The sequence below is a fragment of the Molossus molossus genome, unplaced genomic scaffold (genome assembly GCF_014108415.1).
Source record: "Molossus molossus isolate mMolMol1 unplaced genomic scaffold, mMolMol1.p scaffold_m16_p_12, whole genome shotgun sequence".
Classification (NCBI taxonomy): Eukaryota; Metazoa; Chordata; class Mammalia; order Chiroptera; family Molossidae; genus Molossus; species Molossus molossus.
Window position 1 is genome coordinate 67,222,718 of NW_023425347.1, and position 13,698 is coordinate 67,236,415.

Sequence of the window (13,698 nt, forward strand, 5' to 3'; positions counted from 1 at the left end):
TTATGAAGGATTCAAGATTAGCTTTATGTTCTATGATGACTATCTCACCTCGGAGAACTTATAAAACTTAGGAGCTAAATTAGTTCTTCCCAACCTTTGTTTTGTTTTTTAATTGAGGTACAATTTACATATAAGTTTATATTAGTTTCATGTATACAACATAATGATTCTATATTTGTACATTGCAAAATGATCACCACAATAAGTCTAGTTAACATCTGTCATTATACAGTTACTACATTTTTTTTTCTCGTGATGAGAACTTTAAGATCCTACCTCTTGGTTATTTTCATTCCCCTTCTGGGTCTCCTCTGTGAAATGGAAGTACTAGGAAAGGCACCTTCTAGCTTTCAAAATAAAACTTTCTCTTCTTTCAAATTAATTTTAGATCTGACTATTGGGGATGGGGGACCAACAATCTCTTAAAAGGATCTAAGTTTTATGATCGGTGTTAGTGATGTCTTCCCACAAGGTAAAAATGTGGATTGTGGAAAGTAGGGGAACTGTAAAGTGAAATGCAGAGGGTTGTTGGGCCTGCTATCTGCTTGCCAAGAATACAGCCTCTTCAGTGCAGACTGTTACGTGTCAATGGAGGATTAGTCACTTAGTCTTAGAGAAAATTTACTATTGATTTAGACCTCAGTCATGCACACGTTGTTTTACACTGCTGAAGAACACTACTTGATCTAGTTAACAAGATGTCTACCCATGTCCCTTTTACACCTGACTCCATTTCTACCTTTATCCTCAGCCCAAGGGCAATTTAGATTAAGTTTGGCCCAGTTGCCCAGAGAAAAAGTCTAATCAAAGTTTTCTTGCTATAGGAGAAATCAAGAGTTTCTCAGTATCCATCACAGGTCTATTTTATGGTTTTGGGTCGACCTGAAATTATCTGCTACACAGTGGTTTTTCTAAAATCCCACTCTGATCATCCCCTTTCTTGTTTAAAAATTTTAGTAGCTCTCTACTGCCCTAGGATAAGTACAGACCCCTTAGAATGTTAAGAACTCTTTACAATCTGGTTCATACCTACCTCTCTCACCTTAAATCCTGCCCCTCATTATTTCCATTGCCGGGAGATATGCGATTACTCACTATTCACTAAAGACACAAGAGACTCTCATGCCTCCGTGCTTTTTTATATTGTTCTCTTCCCACTTTTTCTGGCCTGTTGGAACTCATCATTTAATGTACAGCTCAAATGTCATTCTCTCTGGGAAGCCCCCCACCCTTCTCCCAAGCTCCTCACCTATGTACCCATTGCAGTTTGTACATTCCTCTCTCATAGCACTTGTCCTGTTGTTCTTTAATTATTTACAGAGACTGCCCATACCATCTTCATGTCCATCCCCCCTGGTCTTGCATGGTGCCTCACCCATAAGCATTCAGTTACTGTTGTTGAATGTTAATGACCTCAGGTCTAATCCTAAAACTCTGGTTCCAGGGTGAACTAGAGAGGTTGTTCCAAATAAGAACAGATGCCCTAGGCCCACCCAAATTCCAGACCCAAACCTAAACCCAGAAAGCCCACCCAGGACTTGTTAGACTTCCTAGAGCTAGGGTGGGGTGAGAGTTAATGGCCCTTCATCCTTCTCTGAATGCTTTTTCAAGTCAAATGACTAGTGTTTTTGCAAGGCTATTCTGTAACAGCCATCTGTGCTGCAAGGATTAGGATCTAATTTGTAAAAGTCATCTTAAATTACAGCCAAACTAAAGACTGTTAAAAAGCACATCTTAAGACCTTACCTCTTTAATAACAAATAACATAAGACCAGCTCTAGGAGTCTTATTGTGTCTTCAGGCTTTTCTCCACAAAGCAGAGACTAGTTTCTCACCAAAGGACCTGTTAAACGTTCTTCTGTGCCTCTGCCCCCAACCAAAACAATACTTCATGTTAAGATTTTCCAGCTGTCCAACTATTTACTAAATGTCTGGTGAGTATACCACTGAACTGAGCACTGTGGAATGACCAAAATAGCAGCAGACTCATGCCTCCCCAGAAAAACTGATTGTCAGGATTTATTTGTTCATTTTTTGTTAATGTGTTTGTTTTTTGTTATTTTGGTCTCCATTTTGCTAATAACAGTTACCAAGAGAAGATTTAGTATTCACTTCCAGAGTTTGAGTCATTCAGCTCTACCTCTTGGATGTTAGAGCCATGTGAACATCAGTGGCCTGTTTGCCTTACTTGGGCATTACAAAATAGTTGGTAGTGAAGTAGTTGAGTCTTAAAAGCAAGGAATGGCACTGACTCCCACTACTACTCACCCTGGCTAAGAGCCAGAGTAAGGGGTCCCTGCCAGCCCCCCAGTTTCCCTCTAGACCTAGAGTGGCCCAGCGCCACTCAGTATGTGGTTGTCAGTATCCCCAACCTTCTTCTTTTTCTCTCCTTCTTTTCCCATCCCTCCCCTTCTTCTTTCCAATCCTGTTTCACCCTTTTTATCCTCTTCTTCATTCCACTCTTTAGTTCTCCTTATTTTTCTATTTTACAATTCTTTCCCTTCCTGCCTCCTCTGTCCATTTGTATCCATGTCACTCAGAGCTGCACCTACAACTGGAAATTGAGATCTTCCAATTTATAAAATGCAGAATACATTGGAAAGAAGGATGGTATTGGCAGGTTAGCTTCAGGACAGGTTACCTGTGTGCCTTGTCACTTATGTAATTACACAGCCCCAAAAACATTTCTTCCTCCCAATATATAGACGTGAACCCCAAAAGCAGAAAAACATGCATTCAGAAATGCAGTTTCAGACATTGTATGTGTATTCTAAAACAAAGAACTGAATGTATTCACAGGTCCAATACATGAGGAAAGCCTCAGTCCTAGTGGTTGAAATAGGATTCCAGAGACTCCTTTATAAGGTCAGAATGGCTCAGATGGCAGAAACACAGTACGGGCAGTTCAGTGCAGGCCTCTCCCTGAAATCAGTTTGTGTATGAGGGCCCTGTGTAGAAAGGACTGGTAGGCTCTGTTTTTTGTTTTGTTTTTTTCAGTTCAAGCCCAATTAGTCACCAGGAGCCCTTCTTAGTAGGTGTCTTCTTTCTCAGGACTCACATACCGATCTATACAGCAAGATGAAGCATCTAATCAGTGAAATACATGTTAAAGTTACTACTGCTGAGTTTGCTCCATTCCCCTCAGGTGTGTTACATTGATATATCAAATTATTTGAGATTTTCCAGTTCCTAAATGGTCAAGATTTGGAGAATAAGAACCATGATTGTGGATTGAATGCAATTAATATCTGGTTTGTCCCAATATCAATTCTGTCTCAAATCTGTTTGTTTGTTTTTTTCTCTCCTTTCTTCTGTATCACTGCCTAAGTCTTAATAGCCCAGATTAACCACGTGGCCTCCTAATTCATCTTCCTGACTCCAATCTTGTCTACCTCACCTCCCATTCATCCTACCCATCCTCTCTCTGGTTATTTTTCTGAAGCATGGATTTGATGGTATCTCATCTCACTCCTGATAAAAATTTCCAGTGGTTGTAATGACCTACAGGAAAAAGCCACGTTGTAAGGAAAAATGCTTCCAGAGTACTTTGACCATAGGACACTTGAGTTTATAGCTTAAAGTCATTTGGTAAACTGTTTACATAATATTTACAACTAAGGTGATTTCCTAGGGCAAAGGATACAAAGGAAAAAGTAAACAAATGGGACTACATTAAGTTAAAAGCTTCTGCACGGCAAAAGAAAATATCAGCATCCTGACCAGTGCACCTCAGTGGATTGAGTGTAGTCCCATGGACATGGAGGGCCCAGTTTGATTCCCAGTCAGGGCACATGCCCAGATTGTGGGCCTAATCCCCAGTGGGGGGCATGCAGGACATAAGCCAACTGAGGTATCTTTCTCACATTGATGTGTTTCTCTCTCTCTCCCTTAAAAAAAAATCAATAAAAATGTATTTAAGGAAAGACAAAATAAAAAGAAACCTCAACAAAATGAAAAGGGACCCCACTGTATGGGAGAAAATATTTGCCAGTTAGACATCTGATAAGGGGTTAATTTCCAAAATACATAAAGGACTTATACAACTCAACATCAGGAATACAGACAAACAATTAGAAAATGGGCAAAGGACCTGAATAGACACTTCTCTAAAGAGGACATACAGATGGCCAATAGACATGAAAAAATGCTCAATATCACTAATCATCCGAGAGATGTAAATTAAAACTACAATGAGATAGCACCTCACACCTGCCATAATGGCTACCATCAACAAACAAGTGCTGGTGAGGATGTGAAGAAAAGGGAACCCTAGCACACTGTTGGTGGGAGTGCAGACTGGTTCAGCCACTGTGAAAAACAGTATGGAGTTTCCTCAAAAAATTACAAATGGAACTGCCTTTTGACCCAGTGATCCCACTTCTGGGAATATATCCTAAGAATCCTAAAACACCAATTTGAAAGAATATATATACCCCAACGTAAGTAGCATTATTTATAATAGCTAAAATCTAGAAATAGCCCAAATGCCCATCAATGGATGAGTGTATAAGGAGGAGAGAAAATGGCAGCGGAGTGAATGGAAGCTACACAGACCATCACCCAGGACCAAACTGGAATTACAACTAAAATAAAGACAAATCATCGGGAAAAAACAACTGAAAAGCAGCTGGAGAGAACCCATATAATAGGGACAGAAAACGGACACCAAATCAAGCCTGATATGACCCGCAGAGGTGCGAGAAGGTGTGCTGGGAGCCCATGGACAGCAGTGGAGGGCTGTTTTAGCTGTGAGCAGTTCCCGCTGAGAAAGCAGGGTTTTTTAAAAAGCACCAAATCAGCTAAAGCCACTCACCTGAGCTCTGGCAGAGGGAGGGCAGACTGGACTGGAACTTTGTGGAGAGAGTCCAGCGCTCCTATATCAGGAGAGAACTGGAGGGAAGGACACTGGTAGTTTTCTGCTGAATCACTTCCTCATAGTACAGTAGCCATCTTATTCAAAGAGCCCCTTCCCAGAGCCCCAGAGAGAAGCAACAGCCCTTCCCTCAGGAATTCAACACTACCAGGCCAGGCCAGAGAAATGCAAATTCATACTCATTAACATCTACATTTGATAGCAAGCAAGTGCCCCACTTGCTGGAAATCCTATTACACCTGAGGGATTTTTTCATTCAGCTGAGGGCTACAAATTGAGGCTCATCGAGTAACTGAGACTAATAGCCTCCAGGCAAAAGCTAGAGGATAACTGAACCCTTTCTTGGCTTGCAGATCTACCCAGAAAAGTAAGACTTGGCAGTGGTTTTTAACGTGGGTCCTCCCACACTTATCCAAACCCAGTAGAGGGAGCCACAACCAGAGGAACACCGACACCCACAGGGAAAATTGGGCGGGCTCCAAAACCCACTGAGAGCTAAAATGGTGAAACAGAAGTCCAAAATGAAAGAACAAGAGAATTCTACAGGAGAAGAGATAAATGAAATGGAATTAAGCAAGATATCAGAGGTAGGGTTCAGAGTAATAATTATGAGGAGGCTCAGCAGGATGAGTAAAGAGCTCAACAGCATGAGTAAAGATATAGAAACATAGAAAACCAAACAATTGGAAATGAAGAATGACATAGCAGAAATAAAGAACACATTAGAAGGAATAACCAGCAGAGTAGAGGAGACCAAGGATTGAATCAGTGAATTAGAAGACAGGGTAGAAAAAATTACCCAATCAGAGAACCAAAAAGAAAAAAAAAAAATTAAAAAGCAGGAAGACAGCCTAAGAGAACTGTGGGACAATATGAAAGTAACAACATCTGCACCATAGGAGTGTTAGAAGAAGGAGACAGTGAACAAGGGTTAGAGAATATATTTGAAGAAATAGTGACAGAAGACTTCCCTAAATTGGTGAAGGAGAAAAGCATACAAGTTCAAGAAGCACAGAGAGCACCAAGTAAGAAGAACCCAAAGAGGCCCACACCAAGACACGTAATAATTAAAATGCCAAAAATTAAAGACAAAGAGAATTCTAAAGGCAACAAGAGATAAGCAACAGGTTACTTACATAAGAACCCCCATAAGCCTTTCAGCCAACTTCTCAACAGAAACACTACAGGCCAGAAAGGAATGGCATGAAGTAATCAAGGTAATGAAAAACAAGGATCTGAAACCATGACTACTCTATCCAGAAAGGCTATCATTCAAAGTAGTAGGTGATATAAAACGCTTCCCAGACCAAAAAAAAAAAAAAGGCTAAAGGAATATATTAGCACTAAACCAGCACTGCAAGAAATGTTAAAAGGACTGTTGTAATAAGCAGAAGAAATAGGAAGATATATAACCATAATAAACAAAAATGGCAATAAATAAGTACATATCAATAACAACCTTAAATGTAAATGAATTAAATGCTCTGATCCAAAGACACAGAGTAGCTGAAAGGGTAAGAAAACATGACTTATATATATATATGTTGTTTACAAGAGACCCACCTCACAACAAAAGGCTCACTCACATAGGTCGAAAGGGAAGGGATGGAAAAAATTTTTCCACGAAAATGGAAAGGTAAAAAGAAGCTGAAGCAGCAATACTCATATTCGATAGAATTCAAAATGAAGGCCATAACTAGAGACAAAGAAGGCCACTTCATAATATTGAAAGGATCTATCCAACAGGAGGATATAACCTTGGTAAACATATGTGCACCCAACAGATTAGCACCAAAATAATGTTTTTTAATACAAAAAGAAACTCCTGGAGGACTTCAAAGGAGAAATCAACAGCAATACAGTCATAGCAAGGGACTTCAACACCCCACTGACATCACTGGATAGATCCTCTAGACAAAATATTAACAAGAATACAGAGACTCTAAATGATGCACTAGATCAAGTGGAGATATCTACAGAGAATTACACACCAAAACTGCAGAATTCATATTATTCTCAAGTGCACATGGGACACTCTCAAAGATAGACCACATGTTAAGACCCAAACTAAGTCTCTACAAGTTCAAGAAGATTGAAATCATACCAATCATCTTCTCAGATCACAATGGCCTGAAACTAGAAATCAATTACAGCAAAAGCATTCAAACACATGGAGGCTAAATAGCATGTTATTAAACAACAAATGGGATACCAAGGAGGTCAAGGAAAAAATGAAAACCTTCCTGGAAACCAATGAAAATGAACACATAACAACACAAACTCTGTGGGACGCAGCAAAAGCAATCCTGAGAGGGAAGTTCATAGCATCACAGACCTACCTCAAGAAACAAGAAAAATTTCTCATTGACTTTCTAACACTACAGCTTAAAGAATTAGAAAGTAAACAAACAAAAAAACAAAAAAACCCAGAGCAAGTAGAAGGAAAGAAATAGTAAAGGTCAGAGCAGAAATAAATGACATAGAAACTAAAAAACAAACAATTCAAAAGATCAATGAAACAAAGTGCTGGTTTTTTGAAACAATAAACAAGATTAATGGACCCTTAGCCAGACTCACCAAGAAACAAAAAGAAACAACCCAAATAAACAAAATCAGAAACAAAAAAGAAGAAGTAACAACTGACACCACAGAAATACAAAGGTCGTTAAAAAATATTATGAACAATTACACGCCAACAAATTGGACAATGTAGGCGAAATGGACAAATTTCTAGAAACACATTCTCCCAAAACTGAACAGGAAAAATATAGAAAATTTGAACACACCAACAACAACTAAGGAAATTGAAGATATAATCAAGAAACTACCATCAAACAATAGCCCAGGCCTGACAGCCTCACAGGGGAGTTTTACCCAACATTTAAAGATCTAACACCCATTCTCCTCAAACTATTTGAAAAAATCCAAGAAGAAGGAAGACTTCCAAACTCATTTTATGCGTAATTCTAATTCCAAAACCAGATAAAGACACTGCAAAGAAAGAAAACTACAGGCCAATATCCCTGATGAACATAGATGCCAAAATCCTTAACAAAATATTAGCAAATTGGATCCAGCAATACATTTAAAAAATTATTTACCATGACCAAGTGGGATTCATTCCAGGGATGCAAGGCTCATACAATATTTGCAAATCAATAATTGTGATACACCACATAAACTAAATGAAAGATAAAGACCATTTGATCATATCAATAGACACTGAAAAGCATTCGACAAAATCCAGCACCCATGTCACACAAAAATGCTCAGCAGTGTGGGACTAGACGGATCATATCTACAGGCAACATCATACTCAGTGGGCAAAAACAGAAATCATTTCCCTCAAGAACAGGAACAAAACAGGGATGCCCACCTTTGTCACTCTTATTTAACATAGTACTGGAAGTCTTAGCCAGAGCAATCAGATATGAAGAAAAAATAAAAGGGATCCAAATTGGAAAGGAGGAAATGAACCTACCATTATTTGCAAATGACATAATATTGTACATAGAAAACCCTAAAGACTCCATCAGAAATCTACTAGAGCTAATAAATGAATTTGGCAAAGTAGTAGAACACAAAATTAACGTCAAGAAATCGAGAGCATTCTTATACACCAATAATGAACTCACAGAAAGAGTAACCAGAAAACCAATCCCTTTTACCATTGCAGCAAAAAAACTAAGATACCTAGGAATAAACCTAACCAAAGAAGTAAAGGACCATGTTCTCAGAAAACTACAGGACATTGAAAAAAGAAATAGAGGAAGATATAAAAAAAAGTGGAACTTGTACCTTGTTCATGGGTTGGAAGAATTAACATCATTAAAATGTCCATATACCCAAAGCAATCTAGATTCAATGCAATCCCCATTAAAATACCAACAACATACTTCACAGAACTAGAACAAATATTCCAAAAGTATATATGGAACCAAAAAGACCCCGAATAGCCACAGCAATCTTGAAAAAGAACAAAGTAGGAGGGACTCACAATACTGGATATCAGAATACAGTCATTTCTCGCCATGTCGTGCTTCGACTTTTGCGGCTTCACTCTATCACGGTTTTTTTCAAATATATTCATTAAAAGTTGATAGAGGCAGTGAAAATGATACAGCATGTGCTCGTTGGAGTCAATTTTACACCCCTGTATTACAATTACAATTACAATTAAAATTAAAATTACTGTACTTATGGACTGTAGGCCTATGTATTCAAGCACCCCAGGAATCTTTCAATGCCAGGTGCAACCACTAGAGTCTGGAAGGGATTAACCTCGATAAGTGAGGGACGACTGTATACTGTGAAGCCATTGTAATCATAACAGCGTGGTACTGGCATAAGAACAGGCATATAGACCAATGGAACCGAATAGAGAACCCAGAAATTGATCCAAGACAGTAAGATCAATATTTGACACAGGTGGCGAGAGCATACACGGGAGTAAAGCCTCTGTAATAAATGGTGTTGGGAAAATTGGACAGCTACATGCAAAAAAAAAGAAAGAAAGAAAGAAACTAGATCACCAACTTCCAACTTACACCATACACAAGAATAAACTCAAAATGCATAAAAGACTTAAATGTGACTTGTGAATCCATAAAAATCCTAGAAGAAAATGTAGTCAACAAAATTTCAGACATCACACGCAGCAGAATTTTCACTGATACTACACACAAGTCAAGAGAAACAAAGGAGGGGACTTCCGGTCAAGATGGCGGCGTAGGTAAACGCAGTATCGCGTCCTCCCACAACCACATCCAAGTTACAACAAAACTACAGAACAACCACTATTCAAAACCGCCTGAAATCAAGCTGAATGGAAGTCCTACAACTATGGAATTAAAGAAGCTGCATCGAGACTGGTAGGAGGGGCAGCGGCGCGACAGGCTGGTCCCACACCCACGTGTGGTGGATAAAAATCAGGAGGACACCTCGGCTGGGAAGGTCCTTCCTGAGGACTGAAGGATCCCCGTCCCACACCAGGTGCCCTGCTCAGGGTTCCAGTGCCAGGAAGAGAAGTCCCCATAACTTCTGGCTGGAAAAACCAGCAGGAACTGAGGCTCAGGGAGGCTGACGCGGCTGGAGCCTCAGGCAGCTCCTTAAAGGGCTCGCGCATGGATCGGACTCTCTCCCTCTAAACTTGGAGGGGAGGCAGCTCGAGGGGCACCAGAGATATACAGGGAAGAGCTGTTTGGCACTGGAGCGAGGGCTGGAGAGGGGGCTTTCTGTAGGACAAACGTGCTGTCAGAGGCCTTTGTTCCTTTGGTGAGCCCTTCCCTGGGGCGGCAGACAGTCGCCATATCTGGGACTCCAGCAACCTGGCTCACACTGGTAGCCCCGCCCTGGTGACTCCCTGAGGGCCCGCCCCGCCTCACCCAATTTTCAGGCCCACCCAAGCTGTTGCCACTTGCTTAACCATAGGATTGGCCTGACTTGTATCCTGCTTCGGGTTTTCCTAAATTTTTTCAAACGAGCAGCATCTGGTCTCAGCTAGCCCCATACTGCTCGTTAAGTAATACACAGAAACAAACATAGGGAGGCAGCCAAAATGAGGAGACAAAGAAACAGGTCCCAAATGAAAGAACAGAACAAAACCCCAAGAATAGAACTAAGCGAAATGGAGATAAGCAACCTAACAGATGCTGAGTTCAAAATACTGCTTATAAGGATGCTCAGTGAACTCAGTGAGGGCCCCAAGAGCATAAAAAAGGACCAGATCAGAAATGATTGATGCACAGTTAGAAACGAAGGAGGCTTTAACTGAAATAAAGAATAATTTACACAGCTTCAATAATAGAGTACGTAAATCCAAGGAGCAAACCATTGATTTGGAATATAAGGAAGCAAAAAACACCCAATCAGAACAGCAAAAAGAAAAAAGAATCCAAAAATGAGGATAGTGTAAGGAGCCTCTGGGACAACCTCAAGCGTGCCAACATTCGCATCTTGGGGGTGCCAGAAGGAGAAGAGAGGGTACAAGAAATTGAAAACCTGTTTGAAACAATAATAGCAGAAAACTTTCCTAACTTGGTCAAGGAAACAGACATACAAGTCCAGGAAGCACAGAGAGTCCCAAACAAGATGAACCCCAAGAGGCCCAAACCAAGACACATCATCATCAAAATGCAAAAGGTTCGAGACAAAGAGAGAATCTTAAAAGCAGCAAGAGAAAGGCAGCTAGCTAGTTACCTACAAGGGAGTTCCCATTAGGCTGTCAGCTGATTTCTCAAAAGAAACTTTGCAGGCCAGAAGGGAGTGGCAAGAAATATTCAGAGTGATGGAAAGCAAGAACCTACAACCAAGATTACTCTATCCTGCAAAGCTGTCATTTAGAATCGATGGCCATATAAAGACTTTCCCAGACAAGAAAAAGTTAAAGGAGTTCATCACCACCATACCATTATTATATGAAATGATGAAGGGTCTTTTTTAAGAAAAAGATAAAATATATGAACAAACAAAATGGCAATGAATACATATCTATCAACAATGGAATCTACAAACAAAATGAACAGATAGAACAGAAACATTCTCATAGATACAGAGAACATTTTTGATGGTTGCCATATGGGAGGGGGTTTGGGGGAATGGGTGAAAAAGGTGAAGGGATTAAGAAGTACAAATTGGTTGCTAAACTGACAAACCTCAAAGGGAAAGGGCAGGGGGGGGTGGGAAGAAATAAACCAAAGAACTTATATGCATATCCAATGGACACAGACAATAGTGTGGGAAAAGGTGGGAGGGAGGCGGGAGTGGGGAGGAGGGAGTCAATGGGGGAAAAAATGTGGAACATCTGTAATACATTCTACATTCCACAATAAAGATTAAAAAAAGAAAAAGAAATTATTAGGGAGAACACTTTGTAAAGTACAGGACTGTCTAAACACTATACTATATACCTGAAACCAATACAAAATAATATCGAATGTAAACTGTAAATAAAAATGTAAATAAAAAAATTAAAAAAAAAAAGAAACAGGAAAAAAACTAATAAATGGAACTACATCAAACTAAAAACCTTCTGCACATCAAAAGAAACAAGCATCAAAATGGAATGGGAACCCACTCTATGGGAGAGCATAATTTTCCAATGATACATCAGATAAGAAGTTAATCTCCAAAATATATAGAGTACACATACAGCTCAATAAAAGGAAGACAAAGAATCCAATTAAAAATGGGCAAAGGATCTTGGGAGATTCCAAAATGGTGGCGGAGTGAATGGAAATTACACAGACCGTCTCCCAGGACCAAACTGGAATTACAACTAAAACACAGACAAATCGACAGGAAAAAGCAACAGAAAAGCAGCTTGCGAGGACCATATAACCAGGGAACCTGACTCGATCCTGGTAGGATTGCGAAGATATGAGACGGGGGCTGGGAGCCCACAGTCAGTGGCTCGGCAGCAACCTTAGCTGTGAGCAGTGCCCTCGGGTTAAACTACCAAGCGACTCCACAGTGCAGAGCCAGGACACAGGCTAAAATAGCCACAGCCACTCACCTTGGGCTCTGGCAGAGGGGGGGCAGACTGGACTGGAACTGTGTGGGGACACTCGGGATTTGGAGGGCACTCAGAGCTTTTGATGAGTTGCAGCCATGCAGGACGGTGGCCATATTGCTCCTTCCCAGGGCTCTGGGGAGAGGCAGCAGCCCCTCCCTCAGAGATTCATCCCCACCCTATGGGCCATTGAAATGCAAATTGAGGCTCACTAATGACCAGCACCTGCCCCACCCTTGGGAAATCCCCTTATGCTGAGCACCTGAGGGAGTTTTTCAATCAACTAACGACCCAAAACTCTTCAAGTAACCTGGACTGCTAGCCTCTAGGCAAAATGCTAGAAGATAACAGTATCATTGCTGGGCTAGCAACTCAACCAGGAAAGTAAGACCTGTCAGTGGTGTTTAACATGGGTCCTCCCTCGCTCATCTAAACCCAGGAGAGGGAGCCACAAACAGCAAAACACCAATACCCACAGGGAAAACTTGGCAGGCTCCAAAGCCCTCTGTGATAGCCAAAATGGCGAAACACAGAAACAAAAGCCAAATGAAAGAACAAGAGACCTCCACTGAAGATGATATCAATGTGGACCAGTTAGGCATGTAAACAGAGCTAGAATTCAGAGCCATGATCTTGAGATAGCTCAACAGCATGAGTAAGGACATAGAGATGCTGAAAATAAACCAATTGGAAATTAAAAACCACCAAGAAGAGATCAAGAGTGACATATCAGAAATAAAGAACAAATTGGAAGGTCTAAAGACCAGAGTAGAGGAAGCTGAGGACCGGATCAGCGAATTAGAAGACAGGGTAGAAAAAAATGCCCCAATCACAGAACCAAAAGGAAAAAACGATTAAAAACAGGAAGACAGCTTAAGAGAACTGTGGGACAACTGGAAACTTAATATTAGCATCATAGGAGTCCCCAAAGAAGAAGAAAATGAGCAAGGGTTAGAGAATATATTCAAAGAAATAGTGACAGAAAACTTCCCTAATTTTTTTTTTTTTTATCCTCACCCGAGGATATTTTTCCAATTTTTGTACAGATAGAGTGGGAGGGGGAGAGAGGGAGAGAGAGAGAGAGAAACATCGACATGAAAGGGACACATCGAGTGGCTGCCACCCTCACGACCAACCAGGGCCGGGGACAAACTGCAACCGAAGTACATGCCCTTAGCGGGAACCGAACCCGGGTCTCTCCGGACCGCAGGCCGACACTCTAACTGCTGAGCCAAACCGGCCAGGGCTAACTTCCCTAATTTGATGAAGGAAGAAGGCATTGAAAATTCAAGAATCATAGAGAGCCCCAAGTAAG

The 13,698-nt window shown here is 40.7% G+C and overlaps 1 protein-coding gene across 6 annotated transcripts in view; it reads left to right on the plus strand.

The window, feature by feature from the left end:
- Window positions 1–13,698, plus strand: part of FAF1 (Fas associated factor 1) — a 447,925-nt gene that overhangs the window by 399,682 nt on the left and 34,545 nt on the right. The window contains exon 19 of one of the 6 annotated variants that reach the window (XM_036255372.1): window positions 3,052–3,145. The exons of the other annotated variants lie outside the window; for them this stretch is intronic. Coding sequence (XP_036111265.1) covers window positions 3,052–3,145 — 94 coding nt within the window. The remainder of the gene's footprint in view (window positions 1–3,051; window positions 3,146–13,698) is intronic. 6 annotated transcript variants of the gene reach the window in all.